The 24739-nt window shown below is 47.7% G+C and overlaps 1 protein-coding gene across 1 annotated transcript in view; it reads right to left on the reverse strand.

The window, feature by feature from the left end:
* Positions 1–570: 570 nt before the first annotated feature.
* Positions 571–24739, reverse strand: part of LOC144147417 (beta-hexosaminidase subunit alpha-like) — a 30957-nt gene continuing 6788 nt past the window's right edge. Inside the window, exons 5-13 of the mRNA XM_077679548.1 lie at positions 19922–20032; positions 19515–19613; positions 19031–19169; positions 18319–18496; positions 14043–14175; positions 11936–12140; positions 8819–8906; positions 1748–1858; positions 571–705 (exon numbers count right to left, since the gene is read on the reverse strand). Coding sequence (XP_077535674.1) covers positions 615–705; positions 1748–1858; positions 8819–8906; positions 11936–12140; positions 14043–14175; positions 18319–18496; positions 19031–19169; positions 19515–19613; positions 19922–20032 — 1155 coding nt within the window. The 3' untranslated portion in view covers positions 571–614. The remainder of the gene's footprint in view (positions 706–1747; positions 1859–8818; positions 8907–11935; positions 12141–14042; positions 14176–18318; positions 18497–19030; positions 19170–19514; positions 19614–19921; positions 20033–24739) is intronic.

The raw sequence follows: 24739 nt of genomic DNA on the forward strand, positions 1-24739 counted from the left end.
GTTAGGCCTACGGAGATACCATTTGAGAGTTGCTGTGGATATTCTAGAAAAGAAGTGCGCGCCTCCAGAGTAGAACATACATACAGCGTCGGTATGGCAAACCACATGGTCCATCACGAGAAACCTTCGCGTTCAATCATCGTTGTTAAGCGGAGGGTTTGCGATTTTTTGATGCTCAGTCTCACTTCTCATTTACGTGGTTTGGAAAAAGTGGTCATTTTATGTGGTGACGTCGCATGTCGCCATTAAAAGACGTCCCCTGTTCAAACCTAAAACGAACGTTCGTATGCTTAGCAACACTTACGGCGAATCAAGGATGCACCGTACCTGACCTGCTGTGAAGGCAGTGAGAGCTTACCTTTAATATATGCACTGTCGAAAGGCTGCGCGACAGCCTGCAGCATCCGGGAAGACAGTGTCAGTTCTGCTTTTTAAAAAATTCGAGAACTCCCCAGAGGTTCAATCCAGAGAATCTTTGTAAGGTGAGACTATGATCGTTAAGCAATCGTGTGTAATTAGAATTAGGAACCGGTAGTCAAGCAGGTTTGACGGTAAGCGACGATTCATAATCTAGGGACAAGATTTTTATTTATTCAGAAAACAAAGTGAAAAAGTCAATCATCCTCGGGGTAATGATGGCCATCGTAGTCGAGATCCTGGTCTCCGCAGAATCCATTGAGTATGGGCTGAGCCTTAATACCACGGCTGCGAAAAGACGCAACGACACGAGTGAAAACTTTGGCATTGAGCAAGGCCAGACAATGCCTTATTTGTGTACGGAATAATTTCGTGCATTGCATATTGCTGCGAAGCATGCATATATAGCGTTTGTCTATTCGTTTTGTTTTTACCACCCGGCTGCGCCGGTTTGTGTTATCACTGCACCAAGTGAAGCGCGTGTTCCATTCTTTATTTTTATGCCCCACGTGTTATCTGGTTTGGTCGGGAGAGCGTTTAGGAATAACGTCAAGAGCCTAGAATATTAATCTTTGATCTATAGTGTTCTAGATGTAAATTGGCGGTTCGAGAAACACTCGCACCCACAGATAAATGCCCGCAGAGCAGACGCTGCGGTATTCGATTTGCCGACACTCGCCTGCGCACGTCACTTTGTTGACTGCTGCTTCACCGCCTGTATACTTTTGAGTTGTTAGGGGAGCGCAAGTTCCCTCCAATAAACTTGTTTTTTTTCGTCAAGACAACTACGTCGTCTTTGGCTTTGTGACAATATATCATGTGCGCCAAAAAAGCGTCCAGAATGAACGAATGACAATTTGTAGCGACGACGCTAATGGTTTCGGAGTTCAAAGTAAATAATTGTTCCCCGAATCTAAACTGCAGGTTCAAGTATACTGTCTTTGAGGGAATCGGACCCACAATCAGTCGCCATTTTGACGTGCGGCCACTATTATCTTTGGTGTGGTTCTGACGGAACGCCAACAGGCAGGTAATTGTTGGGAGGAGTACAACTAGCGGTGTCCTTCCCCCGAATATTTCTGGTAAGCCTCAGAACGTTTGAGCCTACTTTCGCTGTAATGGCATTTCATGGCGACAGCACTGAACCCCCGCTTCAGAAGTTCACCCATGGTACAGCCCACCGTATGTTTATGCAGGCGCCGTTCGCTTTCTGCGTTATCATCGCTGAGGGCATACCGCCTCGCCACAGAACTGTTCCTGGGCGGATTACAACATGACGTCTAATGTTCCGGGGCCAGATATGGTTGTTGTACCCGATGCGTACGCTTACTTGAGCATTCGACAGCGCTGCTCGTCCAGTCGAAATGCGGCATCGTTCGTTCTCGCCTCGTCTATGGAGTTGTTGCTCCAAAGTCGTTCCGCTATTGCCGACGCCCGTGGCCTGCAAGTGGATGGCACAGCACGCGCTCGTAGCGTGCACACTCGCCACGTGGATATTCACATTTTGCAAAGATTAATAATAATAATAATAATAATAATAATAATAATAATAATAATAATAATAATAATAATAATAATAATAATAATAATAATAACAACAACAAATCATACCACCGCCGCCGCTACTAGAATCAATCATCATGATTATTAACACCACAAGCGCCATCATCATCATCATCACCACTACCGGCACCACCATCACCATCATCATCATCATTCAGCAGTAGTAGAGGGTTTACAGGGGTTCCTGGGCGCGGCCATGCTGTACGATGCAACGTCATTCGCCGTAGATGGCTTTCTAGAACGAGTTTCTCGCCGTGGCCTTCGATGATGCCCGTGCTCATCGGTGCTGTGCGTGGTTTCTAGTGGCTAATTTAAAGAGAATGCAATGAGTCTGAGGGGAAGTCTGAGTGGGCCACAATACTGGGATCCTCCTCGTCTTCGTCAGCACCTAGCCACCCTCCACTGTGAAAGTAAGGGAACCACTAGGTACACATTGGAACTGGTTAATACGCCCGGCACAGACAAATGGTGAAGAAGGGTAATTGGCGGTGAGATCTTTGAGTGGCGCCCCCTGGCTCTGACGTCGGCTTAGGGATTCGCGCCGCTGTCGTCTGCTACACTCCGCTTGTGAGGGGCAACAGTGCCTGGGCTAGAAATCGCCCGCTTCGTTGCTGTAGTGCGTTAAAAAACGTATTTCTAGCGACTCAGTTATTTTGCCAGCTTCTGACGCATCTGAATAATTTGAAGCTGTATCCCCCACAAGTTTGCGACACACGAAGAGATAGAGAACAACTTTCTTCAGAGTATCGGTCAGAAGATCGTGTGTAACTCATCCTTTCTTCCTTATTCGCGAGGATCAGCGATCAGAGCTTCTCGATAAGTATTCAAAATGCGTAGGCTTCCCTGCAGTATTTTTGAGATGCTCCTATGAAGAATCAACAGTCTAATAATACGTACCAAGCAGCGGCCTCTACACGCTCATCGCACAGCAGGAAATAAAGCGGCTTGCTTCTGTTTCTTTCGTTGTTGTCTTGTATCGGATTAATGTTTCTTGCTTATTTTTCTGCCCAACGCATTAATTTTTCTGCGCCGTCACCAACTTCATATCAGAAGGTTTCGGGATGTTTGGGAGCCTCACAAAGGTCGTGTGGATATTTCCTTCATTTTGTATGGCATACATTCCCTTCTTCACAAATTGGCTTTCATTACGGCTGCGTGCAAGAAGGTGCATATCCGCAACGTGCTTTGTTTATTCACATGCAAATACAATGAGAAGGTTTGTGCTACGCCACCGCGATCGCGCCCTAAACAACGCGTTACACAGTACTCGAAGGCGGCTTTTCTGCTCCGAATTTCTATCGTAATTATATCGTTATCATGACGAACTGACTCTCAACTCGAACAATGATGACATGATTACGGTGTTGAAGGCATATGATATACTCGCTAACTAACGTAATAAATAGTATACCTGCATAATTACAAGACTCGAAACCGAAGAAGAATTCCAAGTAGCTCTTTATTGCTTTTCAACCCTTCCAGGCGCGAAGAACAAATCCTATTCTAGTCGGGATGGCGTTCTATGATTACAAGAAAATTACTTTTACTCTCTTGTCCTGGACTGAGGACCCGGCCCACTAACCAGATCGATTTAATTGTGAAACAAAGTTTTCCCCTCCTCCCCTTGCTCCTCCCCCTCCTCTTGAGTACAGTTTTCTTATAACGCATATCCGATTATCGGGAAGATATGGCTGTGCAAAATGTTCCGAAATATCCCTCCAGGTCTTAACAAACATATATGTGTTTTATATAAATTTAACGAAGACGTGACTCGTTTTGCTCAATAAACCTCCATACTGGTTAGATGCCTGGCTCAGTGAAGCAGACGACAAATGCGAGAATCCCTAAGCTGACGTCACGGAAGCGCGCTTCGCAGCACCGCCTGTGTTCGCGCTCACCGCCAATAGAGTAATACCCGTGCTACACGAGCGTTTCGAAGGCCTTTCAGTCGAAAATCATTTGTCTCAAATGACACCTTTGAGCTGCTACACGACGTTTTCCAAAGGCCTTTGGTTGAAATGGCATTTGAGGTAAAGGAGCACCACCAACGGCTTTTGAGGTTCTCAAAGGCTTTCGAAACGCGAACAGTCGCACTCTCGGAAGCAGTTTACGCATGCCGTAATTACAAAAACAATCATTTAAATGTAAATATTGGGGTTTAAAGTGCACAATCTTCATAATTTCTCTCTTGATTTTGTTTTCTATCACTTAATCTACGATCACAAGGTAACTTGGTACTCTCAACACCGGTGATGTAAAAAAAAAAAAAAGAACAGGGGGGTAAAGCATAGAGTGAGTTAATGAGAAACTCTATGGGGTAAAGCGAACTCCGAGACCGTACGAATCATGGAGGAAAGAATACTCAGGAGAGGCCCCTAGCATCCCAATGCATTGCGAAAAGTGTGGAGGAAATTACGTCATTTTTCTTGAGCACATGGACAATGTTGCTTACTTCTTTACAACTGCGGCGGCCAAATTTGGTTAAACAGAACGGACAAATTTTTAAGTCGCTTAGTATGTCGCTGCCTCGCTACGCTTTCAAACCGGCGCAGTCGCTACGACAAACGTTTTTTTAGGCCAGTTTGAAAACTCCGCCGTCGGAGGCGGCCTTAACTTGTACCCCGCCCGCAGCGGCTCTTACGTCGCGTCGAGATCGGCGGAGCGAGCCGCTGCCGCCGCCGGCGACCTGCCGGGAAAATCCCCTTCGCTCAGCGTTGGCGAGAGCCACAGTTCGTTCTTTGCTCACTTTGTGTTTCTTCGTTATGAAGTGAAGTGAAATTTATCGCTGCTGAGACGTAGCGCGCAAAGACCGCAGTGCTGTACGACCCCAAACAATGCTCCCGTCGTCTGCGTTCGCCATCCCGCGAGCCTGTTGCTATGACGACGACAAACGCTACTTTGCCAGGCTTAAGAGCTGAAAAATCGTCCTTCTATCTCAAAAACGAACGCCGTTTTTCAATTCAAACTTTGGGTGAGGGTTAGAATGGGCAAATTGAAGGTGAAATCAACAGCTTAGAACATGATATTGCTGCATGTCCGACCCGGCCTGAAAATCCTCTGTTTACAAAGACGACGAGACGCAATTTGCTTGACGTTGATGTTGATGGTGTTCGTGTGAGCGCTCTAATCGATACCGGTGCCAGTATCTCCGTAATGAGTTCCAACCTTCGCCGCCGCCTTCGTAAGGTCTTGACGCCCGCCCCATCCCCTGTTGTCAGAGTGGCCGACGGCCGTACGCCCACCGTCGAAGGACTGTGCACCGCTCGGGTTGGTGTTGGTGACCATCACATTCCTGTCGTGTTCACTGTGTTCGATGCATGCCCCCATGACATAATTCTCGGGCTTGACTTTCTCACCGACAACGCCGCGCTTATTGACTGTGCCAAGGGTATTCTTCGTCTTGACCTGCCGACGGGTCCTGTTGCCGATACCAAACTTCCCAACCACTGCTTCCCGTACGGCACGCACCCCGACATCAGCGAGCGTCTCCTTTCCCAGCCTGTGGGCTCACTTGTCCCAGAGGGCGCATACCCTCAGAGCGGGGGTTGGCCAGTGGTTCCGTTTATGGGAAGGAGCCAAAGACCGAGCCCGTGACAATATCGCACCGAGGAATTAGCGACGAAGCTGTTTTTGCTTCGAAGCGGGAGGGCAGGGCGACACCATGTTAGTCAAATCAAACCGGAGACAGCAAAGGATGATGGGATAGAGTGCTAGGCTCCGTGGGCTCAAGTCATGGCGGGACTCGGCTTCACAAATGTGACGTCAGGGCCTCTCCTAACCTTTTCTTTCCTCCATGGTACGAATCGTGGGCGCTGAAATGATACAATTCCCATGGTTGCCAGATCAATTGTATTCAGCCTGCTAAAAAGTTCTGCCGTAATTATTTAACTAAAACAAAGAACTGAAGCAAAATAGTTACAAATAATTGCCTCGGTAATAAAACTAGCTTCATAAAAAACCTTAATTAAGCTCTAATTAGCGGAGAAAGAGTATGTGCGTAGTTCAGTTTTGGTTTCGATTTTTTTAAGTGTGCTAGGAAGTGGCGAGGCCCTTGCGCCTGACTTGAGCAGTGTGTGCGCGCAGTCTCCGGTTCAGATCTGCGTGCGTGCGAAACGTATACAAGTTATACAACTCGGATGCACGCGCTGAGCAAATGCCTCCCCGGGCGCTTGCGAGGCTGTCATTCTTTCTCCACGTTAAGCACCCTATCTATTTCCCCTGAACTGACGCCGGAACAGCGATTCCGATCTGACCTTGACTACCGCAAGTTCACTCGTTCGGTTCCAGTTGTTTTGTTCATGGAACTTCTTACAGCTCTTCGTGCTTCGAACTTTCGCGCAATCGTTCGTGAAGGTAGAACGTAAAAATAGGTAACAAAATGCGGTTTCTTTTTTAATCAGTCATAATAAATCAATAAGTCAGTGTTCTCTACTCGCGCGCTCTGTGCGGTAAATTACTGCCCATTCAATACTGCGCATTCAGTCCCGCAAGCTTTCCCTTTGAAGTGGTGGAAAGCAGCTAGAACTTGACGAATACAGACATAAAGGAAAACGGGACACACCGCGGACTGCATTTCGCATACTCCCTTGGCATGCATTCTTCCACTCTGTTGGCCTGCGATCGACCGCTTCGTTCCTGTGCTTCAAAGCGCCGCGACTCACCGGCAATATCAGTGTTAACGCCCATGCGATGTTTTTTGTGTGTGTCAATAAAGGTTTTACATTGAGCTAAAGCCACAGTTCACTCACTTGTTTGAAAAACATTGAACGACTCGCAAAATGTCACAGAAAGGCAAATAAAGCGGCACAGCGCAAAAATGCACGGAGATCATACGGAGATTCATTTTTCTGTGCGCCCAGTACGGATCAGCTGACTCCTTGGCGTCCTCGCGCATGCGATCAGTCGCATTCGAACTTGCGCGCAAGTGTTGTTTAAGCGTTGCCACATCTTGCTCAAATAGTCTCTGTACATATAAGTCACACGTACGCTAAACCGAAAACACGTCGGTTACCTACCCACAGGAGATAAACTACGCAATGCTGTCGACGCCGCCTACACAAAATCCGCCTGGCCAGCGGTCTGCCATGTTACAATTAATGCCCACATGCTTTGCTAGCCGGACGTGGAAACGCCACAGTAGCACGTTGCCAGATTACAACCCATGGCTTTCGCCGTTTTTAGTAAGCAAAAGCTCAGCTGGCAACCTTCAAATCGTTTTATCATGTCTGCCACTGTGTGTCGTACGGTTCCAATGGATTGGCTCAGCGGCACGCTTTCCCTCTAGAGTCAGTATATTATCTCTATAAGACTGACTGTCAGCGCATTTTTTCTGCGCGCTTGTAGATTGTTATCGGTTTGATCGCTAATAATTGTTTTTTTGCTCATTTTAACTCTAAAATTCAATTTTTGTCAATAACGAAACAGGACAGCAGTGGCGACACTAAAACATGGTGGGCGAACGCGGAAACTTTCAACTGCCTTTGAGAATCGTCATGCACATCGGCGGAACTCCTCCCAGTTCAAATGGCATTTGAAGGTCATTTGAAGGTCATTCGACTGAAATGTCCTTTCAAAGGTTCGCGTAGCACAGGTATAAGGATGTCAACATCTCCACGGCTATCCAATTACTCGCTACCTACCGTAAAAACCCGCGTATAATACGAGTTTTTTTTCCAAATTTGACTATGTCAAATTGGTGCCTCGTATTATATGTGGATCCCAAAGTTTTCAGCCAAAAATTTTCACTTTCGCTTTCAGCGGAGGGTGCGCCATCTTGTGGTGGCGTTAGCTGGCTGCTGCTTTTCTCAGCCGGCGCCATTTTTATTGTTTTGACCACGCGAAGAATCTCGGCACGTTCACCGCAAGTCTATCACGATGTCGGGTGCACGAAAACAGTATTCGGCTACAATTAAAAGAAAAGTTATTTTATGTGCCGAGACCATCAAGAATTGCTTCGCAGAATGGCAGTTCGGCGTCACCGAAGGCAACATTCGTGGGTGCAGAATGTTAACAACTGGTGCTTGGCTGGATAAAGTCTGTGTGGTGTCGGCGGCCTGGAGCACTTTTGGGGATTCCCGTCAGTGCTCGTGTTGGACGCCTTTCGTTGCCACCTGGCCGATTCCATGAATAAGTTGTTGCGAGAACCCCGCACCGAACTCATTGTCATGCCAGGAGGAATGACATCCCTGCTGCAACCGCTAGACGTTTGCATCAACAAGCCTTTCAAAGACAGCATCAGGTCCTGCTACCAAGAGTGGATGAGGTCAGGAGACCCGTAAGTGACAGCTACCGAATGGCTGATGCGGGTTTCTCCAGCCGTGCTTTGTGGCTGGATTGCGATTGCGTGGGCCAGCATCCCAGAGGAGCTCGTCAGTCGCTCTTTTAAGAAATTCGGCATCTCGAACGCCCTTGATGGCACTGAGGACCACTTTCTGAGGGAAGACATTTCCGACAAGGCGACATCAGGAGACAGCGGCAGCGAACCTGACAATGACTGCACGCACGTCGGGAGACAGTGCAACCGAAAACTGACAATGACTGAACGGTAACTGCAGTGCAAATAAAGGTTTTCTGTGCTCTTTACCTCGCATTATATGCGGATGAAAACTTTTTTTCTGATTTTGCTGTCCCCGAATTACACCTCGTATTATACGCGGGTTCGTATTATACGCGGGTTTTTACGGTATTCCCCATATCCTGTCTTGTTACATTCACATCTCGCGCGATTCTGATCGATGGCTCGTTATCAAATTTAATTTCGTAAAGAAGGACGGCCAAAAAGAAACCCCACAGCACCTAATTGAGCAACGGCGAGAAGATGCAGCACAGGAGAGCTTACCACACTCTGGGTATGAGGTTAGTGGCATCGACGATGTGGCTCCAAAGGGTGGCTTCCCCACCGATGATAAGATCCTTGGCTTGGCCGGCTGCGCAACGGGTTAGAACAGAAATACGTCAGCACGGATGCTACTTGACCTGGCTCAGTTAAACTCTGTCGAATAAACACACAGCGCCCTGTTTCTTGGACGCCAATTCGCTGGCACATGCTCCTTTGAAAGCGAACTACAAAACAGACGTGTGTGGCGATGCAAGCTTTCCCGCCGATGATAAGGTCACTCACATCGCCGACTGCGCAGCAAGTTATAGACCAGAAACCCATCACGAAGGATGCTCCTTGATCTATCGCAATTAATCCCTGTCAAGCACACAGCGCTATGTTTCTTGGACGCCAGTTCGCTGGCCATGCTCCTTTGAAAGCGAAGTACAAAACAGCAGTGTTGCGATGAAAGCTTTCCCGCCGATGATAAGTCACTCGCATCGCCGACTGTGCAACAAGTTATAGACCAGAAACACATCACGAATGATGCTCCTTGATCTAGCGCAATTAATCCCTGTCAATTAAATACAGAGCGCTGTTTCTTGGACGCCAGTTCGCTGGCCCATTTTCCTTTGAAAGCGATGTACAAAACAGCCGTGTGTTACGATGCAAGCGTATGGCTTCACACTTCACACACTACTGCACACCGCGACGTCGACGAACCGGAGTCGCAGATCAGCACGTATCAAGTAGCGGGTCGATAGGACTTCACCGGCACAAAATAATACGGGTAAATACAAAACGGACGGGAATCAGCGCAACGGCAACTGAGGCAACCGCAAAAGGAAGACGGTCAGCGGCGGGTTCTGTGCGTACCAGGCGCCATCACTGGGCGCGAGGCCAAGCGGTGCAGCGTCTGTGAGTGACTGGTGTTTGTTCATATAATCTTCGCTTACTAGAAATTGTTTCTGAAAGTCGGCCACTACGTGAATGCGGAATGATTTCTCGATTGAGTGCTCTTCGTTCTATGTTCCCCGTCGTCATAACGCCTGTTGATGCCTTCACACAAGTGCAATCCTGCCCACACGCATCCCATCTTTGACCGAGATTTCTCCCACTCCTCCCTTCTTTGAGTCTTCTATTGTCTCCTACTCCACATTCTGCCCCTCATAGGCCATTGTTGCGGGCCGTCGCGTAGCTGACTCAACACCTGCTCATTTCGAGCGAGGCTAAACGGGTGCATTTGCTAATTCCTATGCCCGTTTCTTATTCCTCAGAGTTACGCCTACTGTCCTAATTTCAACGGCTCTTTAAAGGCCCGAAGGCTCTGCACGAAAGTCTGTTTTAGTGGTGGGCTTTCTCTTCCGACGGGATGTTCGGTCGCCGTCCTGTTTTAACGCGCCCTGCTTTATCTGTGCTGCTATTGCATGGGCTGTTTCGTTAATCTGCCACGCGCAGAGAGTCGTTGTGTGCTGTCATATCACGTTTCACCAAGAGTCCAGAGACACCGTTTCATCGGCCATGGACTGTAGGCACGCATGCGCACAACGAAACGAGGCGGCAATTATTCGCCGCAGCTCCCACTAATCCTTGCGACTGGCATCTCGCTTTCCTCCGTTATTATTATTATTATTATTATTATTATTATTATTATTATTATTATTATTATTATTATTACAACCACCAGCGTGGTGTCACATGCCTTACTGCAAGGCACTGTACTTGTTTTTGTGTGTATGTGTGTGTGTGTTTTCTGTGGGTGCATGTCAGAGTTAGTTGATATAGAAGTTGCGAAACTCCCCATAGGCCCCATGCATCAAAAAGTGGCCCTACGATTGGTCGACTGCTTTGGATCTTGTTTTACAGTGGCGCCATCTTTTGGTGGCAAGATAAACTATACAACCTGCTTCGCCGCTCGATGACCTGGGCGAAAAATGGTATTTGAGTGCTTACGTAAATTTGTTATGCCAAAAGAGCCTAATGTGTTCAACTATGCAAGTGTTTTATGTACATACGAAGCAAGAGTGGTAATAAGGAATGCAACCGTGGGGTCAACCGTAGCTTGCGCACTGCCGTCTGCTGCGCGTCCTCCTCGGTCTTCTGGCAGCAAAAAAATAAATAAGTCGGTGCGACGGCTTTATGCAAGCTGAAAATGATTATTTAGAACCGCTTGATCGGCTACTGGATTAGTTTTGGCACACAGTGCGCTGTAGGACAAACGATAACTGCAGATTTAGTACTACAGGTCAGACCTATGTTGTGGCGGAGTGCCCACACAAGCGCTACTGGCTCGAGGCAGTTGCGCAGACGCAGAAATAACCGCAACCTAAAAACCGGAGTTAAGATAGCAATGAATGACTTATGATAGCACATAAATAAAGAATTATGCACTTTAAAACACAATTTAATGTTAAATTGTCAGTTTGAATAATGACTTTGTTTTTTGGACAGTTCATGCGGCGGCCGCAGTGGCGCCACCGTACGCACGATCCAAAGCAGGGGGGTCCACGTGCCGGCCGTTTTTTGAGGCGGAGTTTCGCAACTGCCTACATCGAAGAGCTCAGAGTGCATGCATATTCTGGTGAACGACAGTGTGCAATTTTTGTGTGAGTGTGTGTCAGCAACTCTCTCATTTAATTGCATTACTTGTGAGGTGTGGGCATCTTATATTGCCTATTTTTTTCTTCGTGTGCCAGCTCCGGCTATTCCAGGTCACGTTAATAAACGATTGATTGATTGATTGATTGATTGATTGATTGATTGATTGATTGATTGATTGATTGATTGATTGATTGTTGATTGATTTCATTCCTTCGCGAGTTAGGTATATAACGCGCCTTGTTTGTTTTTTTGTTCCGTGCGCCAGCACGAATGCCCTCCAGTTAAGAGGGCATTAAGAAACTATTGATTGATTGATCGATTGATTGATGATCGTTTTCACCCTCACAAGAACATATTCGGGCATACTAGTGTAGTGTCGCCTGAAACGAATACCCAAGACCGGCAGAAGCGTTCTTCCTGCAGTGGACGTAAGTAGCCTGATGAGTGATGTACGCAGTTTACAATGTAGAAAACTGAAGAAGACAATGCGCGTTCATGGCTCCATTGCCCGCGCAGGAAGCACGGGCGATGGCTCACCTGCCGACTGTCCGGGGCCACGCGTGTAGAACTGCTTCCAGTCGGGGCCGTACTTGAAGGCACTTAAGTTCCAGCTGTCGGAGAAGACCATCCGGTGGCCCGCCAAGGCCAAGTCGCGGACACCCGGCCGGTAGTCACGGGACTCCCGGTTCCACAGTTGAACAATGGTTTCCCGAGGAACCCGTGTGCACCAACGGCATTTACTCTATGGACAACGGGGAATCAATGTAAAACGGATTACGGAATAAAAGAATCACGGACCCATACACCTACTCTCTACTGTACACAAGTCGTTTATAAAGATAAGAGTTAATCACACAAGCACGCCCTAGATTACCAGCAACCTAGAGAAAAAGATGTGCTTAGGACATCCTACTAAAATAATTGATCATAGTGGTGTGATCAGTCAAGTAGTGGAGAAATATGCAAGGTATTGTTAAACCCCTGACGTGGAATTTAGAGATTAGGAAAAGGCTTTGATTCAATCGACACTGTCACAATATTGGAAACATAAAAAATGGGAAATAAAGAAGACAGAAGGTTCTTGGGTGACGCGTACAAGGGAGGCATGAGCCGGTAAACCATTCACAGGAAGACTGACAAGTTCCCGATCAAGAAGGGAGGGAAACAGGGGAACACTATCATGCCAGAAATGTTCACAGCCTGTGTGGAAGGGGTATTGAAGAAGCTTGAACCGGAGAGGCCGGTACTGCGGGTATAGGGGGAATATCTGAGCCACATGATAATTGCCGAAGGCATTGTCGTGTTGAGTGAGGCAGGAGAACAGTCGCGAAAATGCTTAAGGACCTGCACTCTGGAAGCGCAATTATAAGTTAAATGTAAACGGAAATAAGTCGAAGGCAACTAAATAGCCAGGAAGGTGACACTGTCCTCAGGCTATGTAATCGAATGCTTGAGGAAGTGGATGAGTATAACTACCACGGACTGGTACTGACAACTAGGGAGAAATGTGGCGCCGAATTAGAATGGTCTGGGCTGCCCTCGAGCCGCCCTCTCAGACAATAAATAGTAGCCCATGTGTCACTATAAAGGATGGTACGCAACCAGCACGTAGTCCAGGTGATGAAATATGGTGGAGAAACATGAAGCCCTACTACACACTTTTAAAATTTTGCGCAGCTTGCACTACTGGTGCAAGGCCGGAGAAACGGCAGAACTGAATGGTCAACCTAACTTCTTTCGGTTCTGCTGTTTTGCTGGGTGTTGCTAAGTTTTGTTAGGTTTTGCGATCTTCTCGCTAGGCTAGGCTAAGTGTTGAAGGGTGAGGCCAAGTTTAGCCCGATTTTACAAGGCCGTTCTGATCTGCACTCCCCCCCTGACAACGGATCCCAAGGGGGAAGACGCTAGGTGGATCCCCAGATGCACTGTTTCTCCAGCCTTGCACCACTCGCGAAAACTGCGCCATTTTCCCCGGTTTAGTAGCTCAAGAAAAGCTATCGTCTGTGAAGTGGTATAGTAAGGGGTGTGCATACGCATATGCCCCTTGTACTCACAGTCGAGGCGGAGCGAAAGCCGGCTTCGCTGTTATAATACGCTATCTGTTGTGGTGCACCCTTTACACAGGACGCAGCTTTTTTTCTTGGTATCTTATTTGCCAACGCCACCGGACCAAGCTTAAGACTAAACGGCCTTGCTGTTGAAAAAAAAAACGTTGGTCAGCCAAACGAGTCATGGGAGTGAGTATGACAGGAATAACGCTTACGGACAGGCGACGAACGTTTTGGATCAGGGAACAAACTCGCGTAGAAGATGTCGTAGCTCAAATTAAGAGAAAGAAGTGGGCTTAGTGTGCGCACGTATATGACAGCTGTTGTTCTACGAAGGTAACAGAGGGACTATCGAGAGACGGGGCTAGGGAAGGGGGGAAGACCATCAACTATATGGAGAGCTAGGGAGTGGACGAAGATAGGCACGTGATGGTGATAACTGCTCGAGCAGGCAGTGAAGGCAATGAAATGCCGTGGGGAGCGTAATCGTACGAAACGTGTCACCGGCTGGTAACGTAGCACAAGTTTGTACTGCTTGAAAGCTAGAACAACGGAAGTCTACGTGATGGCGACCCGGTCAGTTTCACGTTCACACGTACCTTTTTGCTGACGTTTAGACCGTCGCGCCACACCATGAGCTTGAAGCCCAGTTTACGGGGAATCTTGAGGAACTTTTTCACGCACCGCTCAAACTTCGCCGCAAGGTCGTCTTCTGAATCACCTTGGTACTGCCTGAGCGTTTCACAGGAAAGAGAGGGAGAGAGAACGATGAAATAAGGCAAGTGACGATATGAGGTCCGAATTGCATTTAACAGTAAAACACCGAAGCTTGTTGCTTCTACATCATACGGATCCGCGAAGTTTTGTTCGGTCACATCTGTCTTTCCAGTCCGGGCGATGAGAAAATGATCAAAGGTACATTGAGATTGAACTATAGTTTGTAATACCAAAAGGAAAGAGGGTGTATAACACTGGGCAGATGAGACGGTAAAATAAAAATAGCAACGGTGCAGATCTGCCATAGGCCACGTCGCGTAGAAATCCAGCGCCACTTCTCGCACGAGCCCAGTCACCGGCGGTGGTGCTGTTGGTCCCGTGAACACAATTTGTCTTTTTAAACACGATAGACTTTCTCCGGCTACATAAACAGAACAGAAAAATTTGTTCTGTCTCTCCTTTGTGTGTAATGTATGTATGTATGTATGTATGTATGTATGTATGTATGTATGTATGTATGTATGTATGTATGTATGTATGTATGTATGTATGTATGTATGTATGTATGCATGCATGCGGCGTGAATGCATGCATGTATGCATGTGTGCATGTATGTATGCATGTGCGCATGGATGCATGCATGCATGCATGCGTGTATGTATGTGTGTATGCATGCATGTATTTATGTATGCATATATGTATGAATGTATGTGCGTATGTACGTATGTACATATGTATGTATGTATGTACGTTGTATGTATGTATGCATGCATGCACGTACGTATGTATGTATATGTGTGTATGTATGTATGAATGCATGTATGCATGTATGCATATATGTGTGTGTATGCGTGTATGACTTTCGATACTGCCACCCGGCCAGAAGTTAACAGAGTTCTTAAAGGGGTCATACAGACAAAATAAAAGTTTGTTTTATTCGAAAGATTTCGTGTTTTTAGTGCCCCCGGTGCTTGTCCGGCAGCAGATGATGCCGTATTCATTGAGAAAATCATATTAGGATAAAATTTCGATTCTCCCGCCAAATCGTGCGTTTTCGTGATGTATACAATGAGGTCATAGACGTGCGTATTGAAATGAAATTCCAGTGCGTCATTCGTCTCCGTAGCTTTGCTTGCTGTCAGTCCTCCCAAATGGCGCCACCGCACTCAGCCACGGACTGCTGTCCGCCGTTGCTTTGTTTTTAGATGCGACGCTGAGAGGAGCATCTCTTGCCGGCGGCCCTGTCCTGCGTGCGTCCGTCGTCCGCGTCCGAACGGCTGCGTCTCTCCTCCGCTCGCCTCCTCTCCTCTCTCTGATAGCGAACACTCTCTCCCAACATCTGCGGTCGCGCTGCGCGTGGCGCTGCGCGCGGCTGCGCACTGTGCGCATGTGCAGTACTCTCTCTCTCCGCGGTCTCCTCCTCTTCGGGCGCGCTGCGCATAGAAGCGGAGTGCCGCGCTCCAGCCGGTCTCTCAGTCGACGATCGTCCGCGCTTGCGCTTGCTCTCTTGCCGTACCCGACGATCACTTGATGCGACGCCAATGGAACCCCCTTCAGCGTCGCATCACACCAGGGTTCCCGCGAGGGGAGGTGGGCGTAATTTTTTGGCCGCATTCGCACCTGGCTTGCTTCTTTCACTGTAGAAAGTAATCGTTTCGTGAAGCATGGGGTATCCTTGATAAAGAGGGTCACGTAAGACAATGTTGCTTACGGCGATCAGCCAGTGTCGTGCAAAACTCCAAAGGGGCGGACTGCTGTGCAGCTAAAACAAGCATAGTGCGCCCAGTAACAACAGCAGTGCGCATCGCCACTTCTGTTTACTAGCATTTCAGTAACTTTTATTGTTTACCGCGCTATTTTACTGCTGTAAAATGAATATGCGTTACATTTAAGCGCAAATACCTCGTTCGGCAAGCTTATAAGCCCTGCCTAATTTGCGTTTGCTTTCGCCTGCCCTAGCCAATCACGCCGCTGGGCATAAGGACATCATAGGTTTTGTTGCAGGGAATTACGTAGTGGGTCGCATGGCCATTCCGTTTTTTCCTAATTATATAGCTTATTTGAGCGACGTTTTCGTTAAAAGGGGTGTGCGTATGACTCGGCAATCTTTCAAATGAACCAAACTTGTGTTTTGTCTGCATGGCCCCTTTAAGGGAGACGTTCATATAGGCAAGAAATTTCCAGAGGACTAAATCTGAAAGCATACTCCATACTTACAAATATTGTGCAGCAAAAAGACAACATAAGACACATTTAAGGCAAAACAAATACATAACTGGTAATATCAGTCCTCTTAATTAAAAAGAACTTCGGCGTTATTTACGCAAAAACAACAACAAAAAGAATGCGTTAAAACAATATTTTACCCGGAAAATACAACGAGGGATTCCTCCCGCGCCTCGGGCTCTTGGCACGAGCGCCAAGCCCAAGAGTAACAGAAAGTCGCACCAAAGGGCGGGAAAATTGAATGCACCAAACCTCCACTGCATTTATCATGGGAGGAGCATGAGACGTTTGCGTGGGAGAGAGGAGAGACAGTTACGCAGCACGGGCGACATAAGATTAATCTTTCTACAGCGGAGCGTGCAGATACGCGGCCATTTTCTTGATTAATAAAGCATGTACCGGGGTCGAAGTTGACCAGATATTGACGATTTAGTACCCAGAACGAGAAATTGCTCCCGTTGACACGGCGAGCCGGCGCTTTTCATGTTTTGTTGTCTGGCGCCGCTCTATCCGACAGAGCAATGCAGTCTTTTAAAGACGATAGTCTTTCTTGGGCTACTTAAACGCAGAAATTTTGGTCTGTCTGTCTGTCTGTCTGTCTGTGACTCGATTCAGCCACCCGGCGAAAGTGAAACGAAATATGCGAAATAGTCCTATATACTCACAGCCAAATCTAAATGTCTAAGTTCAGTGTCAGTGTTCATACTTGTCAACATGGCTGAACAAGAACAAGACTTAACGCAACTATAAGGCAGAAAATCAATACATAAATTATATTTGCAGTGTTTCTTTATTAAAAAATTCATGGATGCTTCGTTTTACCGATAGCAAAGGAAATACATCAACGGCAGACAACCATAGCCTGCTGTTGCCAGCGCTACCTCCTGGCGGCATTTAAGAAATCAAACGGCAATAGCAACGAAAGATTCCACTAGTTGGGATCCACGTTTCGCTTGGAACGCTCGTTCAGTAGGGCATTCTGGTTCTATAAATGTTATAGTAGGGTGCCTCAATTCACGCGCGTCTCCGCCGTACGGCAGCGCTGGCATCGAGACACCCGATGTGGAGCAGTAGAACACCGTGAATTTAAATTTACTTGAGCAAACGTGTTATCTTGGAAGGAAGGAGACGGGAAAAGATCGCCATGACAGGTGAGCGGGAAAGAGAATGGAGGCCTTTACTTGGCAGTGGCACCAGTCAACTATCGTCTTTCGGCGACATTTGCAACGAAAGGTGCAGAAACGCGGCCATTTTTTCTTCGTGTTTTGTTTTACGCGTGAGCAAAAGATGCTCAGACTGGCCGGATCGGTTTCTCGGGATGAAGGAAGCAACCGGAGCGGGGTGCCGCGCCTGCGCGGGGGCGGAGCGTGACGTCACCGGCAGAACGCTGGTGCGCAAGCCCCGGATCGGAAGCACGTCGCATGCGCCAAAAGGACGGCACCATGTCTAAAGGCGTTGGGAAATAAAACGAATCCGTGCTTACGAAAACCTGTAACCCATTTGTGAACACATGTTTTTTGTTCCGCTTATTCATTGGTCCTCACGCTACTAACTTCTGGCAACCCCGTCAGATCAGGTGGTATTGAGTGGGCCTGTTTAAATCCAAGAATATGAAATACGCGTTGGAATTAGAAGCTTCGCGGAGGTTCTTATATTTTACTTTGCTACGGTAAGGAAGACTTCTTTCCGTAGGCGGAAGATTTCAAATGTGATTTGATTGATTTGATTGATTTTATGGTTTATCGCGCCGACGCTACGCAGGCGATAGTGGAGGGCTCCGGATTAATTTTTACCACCTGGGGATCTTTAACGTGCGCCGAAATCTCGTACACACGGGCGTTTTTGCTTTTCGCCTCGATCAGAAAAGCGGCCGCCGCGGCCGGGAATCGAACCCGCGTCCAAATTTCGAATGTGAGCACATCGTGTGCGCACCTTCTCGTTCCAAGGTGCATGTACTCGTCTCTGAAAAGTCCCGCAAGCTCCTTGAAGACGGTGGAGTAGATCTCGTAGGTGAGCGCGTGCGAGAGGTCTGCCACGTCCCACTCCCAGCCGCTCGGACAGACGGGCTCCGGCTCCTTCGAGCCATTTTCCCGGCACATTGTCACCATGCCTGCGGGAAACGGCGCGAGTGCCAGCTACTGAGTTCCACGCTTTCACCGGACGAGCACAACACGAGAGCCCGCACCTTGTTTTCGGGGATCGTAGCTTCACGGTAGAGTTTTGTTCTCGATTACCATGATCGCACACGCGCGTCGCCATTACGCGCACGCGCAGTGGCTTCCAGTTATGTGCAGAGTTTGTCGGTGCAGGTGTACATTCACCATCTAGGTAACATCGCTTCTAGAAGCTAAATAACTTTATACTGCATCGGGAATTTATTCGTAGCTTTGGAGGTGGCGGTCGAACAGCTTTACAAAGAGAGCAACACCTAGAGGAGGACAACTGGCGACATGCTCCGCAAACACATGGCCGTCCCTTTAGAGGTTCGTGTCGGTTTAAGTACAGATATTTGCTACACGTCTAGTTCCCAAACCACAAATGCAGCGCTTAAGGACACAGTGAGCGGTCGGTGCGTGGTTCCTACAACAGACCCAAAGCAAAATGCACAGAGGCAGGAGCAAACGAAGCCCGAGTCGCACTGTACCTGGGAAGGCGTCCAAGAAGAGCTTCGGAGGCTGAGAGATGGCGATCTCCGGAATAACCCGGATTCCTCGCATCCTGGCGTGCTCAATGACTTCTCGGACGTCCTGCTGCCGGTACATGTGCCTCGGAAGCCGTGTAAACTGCGAACCACGCGCTCATGTCTTCTTCCGGCCATTTCCCGCCAGGCTCGGAGTTTGCACTGCACTCGCCTAACTAAGGCTAGCTCATAGAGTCTAAATAGGGGTTCAAACCTTCAAAGCTGCCCTCTAATTTCCGATGCACGCAGTATAGAACGCATCGAACCCAAGGGAAATTGATGGGCCCCGTTCCTGGGACGGCGGCTTTATCGCTCAATTATATGCCTAATGCGTTTGCATTGAAACTGAACTGTGCTCCGTGTAACGACCACTCGCAAGAATTTTCTCGTTCAAAAAATGACGTCCAAATAGTCCAGGAAGTCCCCAGAAGACGTGCATAGAGCTTACCTTGGTGAGGTTCGGGTAGGCGGCCAGCTGGAGACGCCAGGCGGTGGCGTCGCCGAGGAACCAGTGGAATACGTTGAACTTGTTGTAAGCCATAGCGTCCTGATCAGAGAGTCGGAACAAAGCCGTATTTGCAAGGGTACAACTCATGGCAATTGCATAACTCTGGCCAAACAAAGACGTTCCGATAAAACGAGCAGTTTTAAAAACCTTGACGCGCAGTCTCTTCATTGGCGGTTAAGGGGTACAACGGTGGGAGAAAAATATGTGAATCGACTTTGCGATAATTTTGGGCCATAAGGAGACAGAGTTTGATCTATATCACAGCTGATACTGATGCGGTTCTCATCTCCTTGTTGTTTTGTTTTAGTATGGTAAGTGAGGTGAATGTTGTCCCCGGGGACACGCACCAGGTTCCTCTTGAGCGTCTTGACGGGCAGGAATCGGGTGACGCAGTCGACGAGCAGGCCCCTGTACTGGAACCGGGGCCAGTCTTCAATTTTCGTCTCGTTCACCAAGAACTTTAAGGGGAAGAAGAATGGCAGTGGCAACGTCGGTGGATGAGCGGGTTGGAGTTATTGGTCTCTTGTATGCACATGCAGTTCGCAATGAATTAAGCACGAAGTCGGTTGACTAGGTGTTTAACACAACGAACGCCCAGACAGGGACATATTAGACATATTTGCAGAGCTGTTATGCACCAAGTAAATTAGACTAATATATAGCACATAGTTGTGACCACAACAAAAAAGTCTGTCTCGCGTGGCCACACAGAGAGCGGGGCGATGGGCCGCAAAGCAGACGACTTACCATGGCCATGTTATCCTCAGTATTCAATGGCGTGGAATGTATGTAGGCAACCAAGTGTGCGCCGCCATATCTGTGGCCAAGCGTCTGTTGCTAGGCGACGTTGCGCGCACGGCCCGCAGATCAGGCACCCCTCTTCCCCCCATGCAACCGTGTGAGTGCGACCGTGGCCTCCGCGATTTGCTGCCGATCGCGAAGGCCACGGTGTGCCGTCACTCGTTACGTCGGGCTCCGCGGGATGGCGGCACTTGTCCGTGCTAAGCACGACTGTGAAACACATGACTGTGTCTCACGTTACGAGCTCTTTGCCGAACACAAAGTATTGCGTCGAGTTCACTGTGAGTGCGATTAATAACATCTCTGTTGGCGCCAAAGTTTAGAATCGGATTGGAACAAAGCAGGTGACGCACGCCGGTGTCTTTTTTTTTTCTTCGGCGTGCGGCCGCAGTGGCCCAGGCTGCGCCGTGTCCGTGGCGCATCGGCCATGTCTGTGGCCGTTTCCAGTGTTGCTAAGCGAAGAAATTGACCGCTAAACTTTTCAATGAATACCGTCTATATTTCCCTTCAATCCCTCTCAGATGATATATTTGCATCTAATTTTATTTTAATGCCAAGACTTAGCGGTGATTTTTCTTTTAGATTAGATGTATATTCAATGTTTGCTTCGAATAAACATATTTGTGTACAGTATACACTAAACTTCTTTACTCCGTTATTGCCTGAAAAAGGTGTAATATACGTGGAATATGTGTGTTCCGAAGTCAGTACGCCATTTTTATTACGTTCGAACGCCATAATCAGTAGGTTTACACCCTTCTTGCGGCAAAAAATTCCGGGCCATCTCCACTAACGCGAAACCTGGGGAGGGAAAAAGCATGCAATGTATAAGTGAATGCTTGGCGCTTTGGCGTTTTTGCCAACGGGAAAGAAACCGTTGGACGGTAGAGGTATACAGCTTTGCCGTAAATGTCTCGCGTCTTAGAAGCCCGAAGCATTCTAGCGCGACGCGTAAACGAGTGCCCCGTGCATTAGTACCGCGACTACGTGAGACGACGGTTGCGACGACGAAGTTACGACGTCGACAGCTCGCGAGCCCCCAAGGGGCTTCCCCCAAAAGGGCTTTGCACCTAAAAGGATGTTAACCCACTGCAACACCACCAGTTTTCTGTAGGGAGTTGAGGGGGCGCGAAATACGTGTTCACTTGCAAAAGAAACAGCGGAGCTGGGGGTCGACCTAGCTTCCTCCGGATTTGCTGTGCGCTAGGTTTTCCTAGGCTTGCTAAGTTTTAGATGCGACTGCATCGCATTCACTCGACTTGTCCCTCCATACGGCGTTGTTGTCCGTCCACACCCCTCCCCCTACACTATAAAAAAAATAGCGGCGCTCGGTTTCGATCCCACGACCCTGTGGGCGGAACGCGAGGTACATGGTGCTCTTCCTACTGCGCCACAAAACCGAGACACAATCAAATGCTACGAACGCGACTTATATCCTTGACTCATTCAAATTACGTCAAGATGCTACTGATACAACGCATGATGGGGCAATGATTAACACTTGCAATAAAAGAAAAGAAGGTCCCACTTACAGCAACAATGATGGAGTAAAGGTCGTTGCGACAGCGAAGCCCCAAGCATACCACTTAGAGAGATTGACCAAGATTGGCCAATAAAACGTAATAATAATCATAAAACATAATAATCATACGCGTTCCCGACACGTTTCACGTGATTTCAGAATCAATCCAACGGAAACACCAAGTGAACCCCACGATGCGTCGCATCTACACAGGGTTCCCCTCGCGGGGAGGTGGGCGCAATTTTTTTGTTAGGTTTTGCGATGTTCCTGCTAGCTAGGCTAAGTGCTGAGGGGTGAGGCCAAGTTTCGTTGGATTTTACAAGGTCGTTTCGGTTGGTACTCCAAAACTGACAGCAGATAACAGGGGGAAACAAGCTAGGTCGACCCCCGCTGCTTCTCCAGCCTTGCACAACTAGTGCAAGTTGCGCCATTCACTATAACATTTGAAATGTTATAGTATGAGTTGCGCATATTCATATACCCCCTGTGCTCACACTCATGCCGGCGCGAAAGCCTGCTTCACTGCTGTAATACCCTATATGCGCTGGTGTTCCCTGCACAACCGCCGCTGTTTTTTTTATATATATTTTTGCTAACGCCAACGGACCAAGCTCAAGCTAAAACAGCTCCGCTGGTTATAATGCCGATATACAGCGTTTTAAACACCGCGATGCACAAAACACCGCCCTCTCGTAGAAAATGAACGCCCCTGTAAAAGTGTAGAAAAGCACTCCAAATTCAGAAATTTGTTACACCCTTTATTTTAGGTTCTAACACCCTAATTTGTAGGTTTGCACTCATGCGGTATAAGGGGTGTTGATATAATGAACACGCGTCTTGGATGGCGTTCAAGGGGTGTGGAATAGGTGTTTGATATTTAATAAAGTTCCATGTATTTAACTACACAATAACTACAGCACGTTTCCCGCTCTGCCTCGCGATTAAAAGGTTTTTCACAAATGGGCATGCTGACTTGTATTTGCTGATTAAAGTGCATATTTCCAAAATTAGCGCTAAAAAACTTTGATTTTTGTGACAAACTCTATCGGAGGATTTACCCCGGCTATTTAATAAACAAGAATAACAGATGTAGTTGTATGGGAAGTAATTATATACTCGGTCTCCCCGCGCATCCCGTTGGTTTCCTTGCTCAGTTCATTTGTGGTCCAAGTGTGACTTGCGCGGGTTGAATGTGTCTGTATGTCAAGAGGGCGCTCAGCCGATCCACACTTTTACGCACAGCTGCCCTGCCCCTACGCTTATTGTAGGCTTTAAGGAACCTTATTTACTTACTTTAAGGTGTTCACAACCACACACGTTTTTCAAACTTACACCCTTTTTTAGCCATAACGCCCTTTGGAGGTGTGTGGCATGGGAGAAGATTTTTTTCACATTTTTTTGACCAAAAAGGGTGTAAAAAGTTTAGTGTGTAGGTTCCACGGAGAATTGTACTCGCATAAAAAAAGACGACCTGAATAATAAGACATGACAATACTTCATTCAGGAAGGACAAGAGTTGTCCTGTCTTTCTAGTCTATTTCTTTCCCGCTAAGTTGGCCTCTTTAGCTCGTCTTTACTATTTATGTTTATCAAAATCGGCGCTGCAGAGGTCAATAGCTTCGATCATCAGAAAGCTCTGAAATTTTTATTTTGGGACACTTAGGAAGACTCAAAGGTATAGTGTTCCCGGGATCAGGAGCCTGTAAGTAAATTATAAATGCCGAGGTCATGCGGTTGCTGTTTGATAACGTTGTTAAAACGTGGTACTTCTGACGAGAAGAAGTGAGATCCGGAAGTGCAAAAAGATTTCAGCAGTCCGTCGTGAATCGCATGATGCGCTGTACCACATAAACTAAGACTCCTCAACCCTCCTTCCAAAAATTTCCACAACATTCTTTCCCCGAAAGATTCGAAATGTTAAATGCACGTTGTAGGCGTCACCGTAACCTGTCAAAGCCAAGCGTGACGCCCTCACGAGGGCGAAAGATGATGAGCTTAGCCTTTATGAGAGTGCAGCAATTGTTGGTTTCGGCTTAATTGGGTAAAGGCATAGCCGTGGTTTGCGTTAGTGTGGTTAAATCTCGGACCGCAAGCAGCTAGCACAGAATGAGAGCGAGCAGGCAAATTAGCAACTACGCGGTACGAGTTTTGATATTTCTTGCTTTCGACAGACGACTGCCGCCACCTTCTGCGGGAAACGTCCTGCGATTTGTCAGGTAGCACATTTTTTTTTTCCGGTGACGAAAAAAATTGCGCCGAAGACATAAGCGTGACTGTGGGTCCACTCATGATATTCCCACTCAGCTTCCTCTCACAGGTATACCTCCGGTTGTGACCTTCGCATTGATAAGAAAGACTGCATTCAAGACGCAATCATTTAATTGCGTACTCCTGCTAATTCTAGACTTCTACCTTAAATTCTCAGCGCCTCATTCTCCGTTAACGCAAGCCACCGGTTCATGAGCGGCCCACAATAGGGTGCCTTGAAATACGTGTCAACAGTTCTGAATCGTACTTAAAAAAAAAAAATGGGTCAGTAGGACCTGGTCGGCACTAACTAGTGGTTTCAGCGTTGATCGCAGGCACATTTTCCAGGGCAACTATTAAGTGCAGAGCACTTTAGTGGCTCGCCTTGTCGTCGTATAGCTCGCTCGCTGGACCCAAGTAGAACCACACGGTGTTCCGTCGTCGCGGCGTAACTCAGAGGCTTCGAAAGCCAAGCGGTTCATATGGTCATAAGCGTTTGAAACTCGTGAACCGCTGGCGCCTGTCATACATCTCCCAGTTGTTTAGCGCAAAGAAAACTGTATGTACAGCCCCGATCAAAAGTTTACGGATCAGG

This window comes from Haemaphysalis longicornis, unplaced genomic scaffold, assembly GCF_048455015.1.
Source record: "Haemaphysalis longicornis isolate Haplotype H1 unplaced genomic scaffold, Haemaphysalis longicornis Haplotype H1 scaffold_7, whole genome shotgun sequence".
In the NCBI taxonomy this organism is placed as follows: Eukaryota; Metazoa; Arthropoda; class Arachnida; order Ixodida; family Ixodidae; genus Haemaphysalis; species Haemaphysalis longicornis.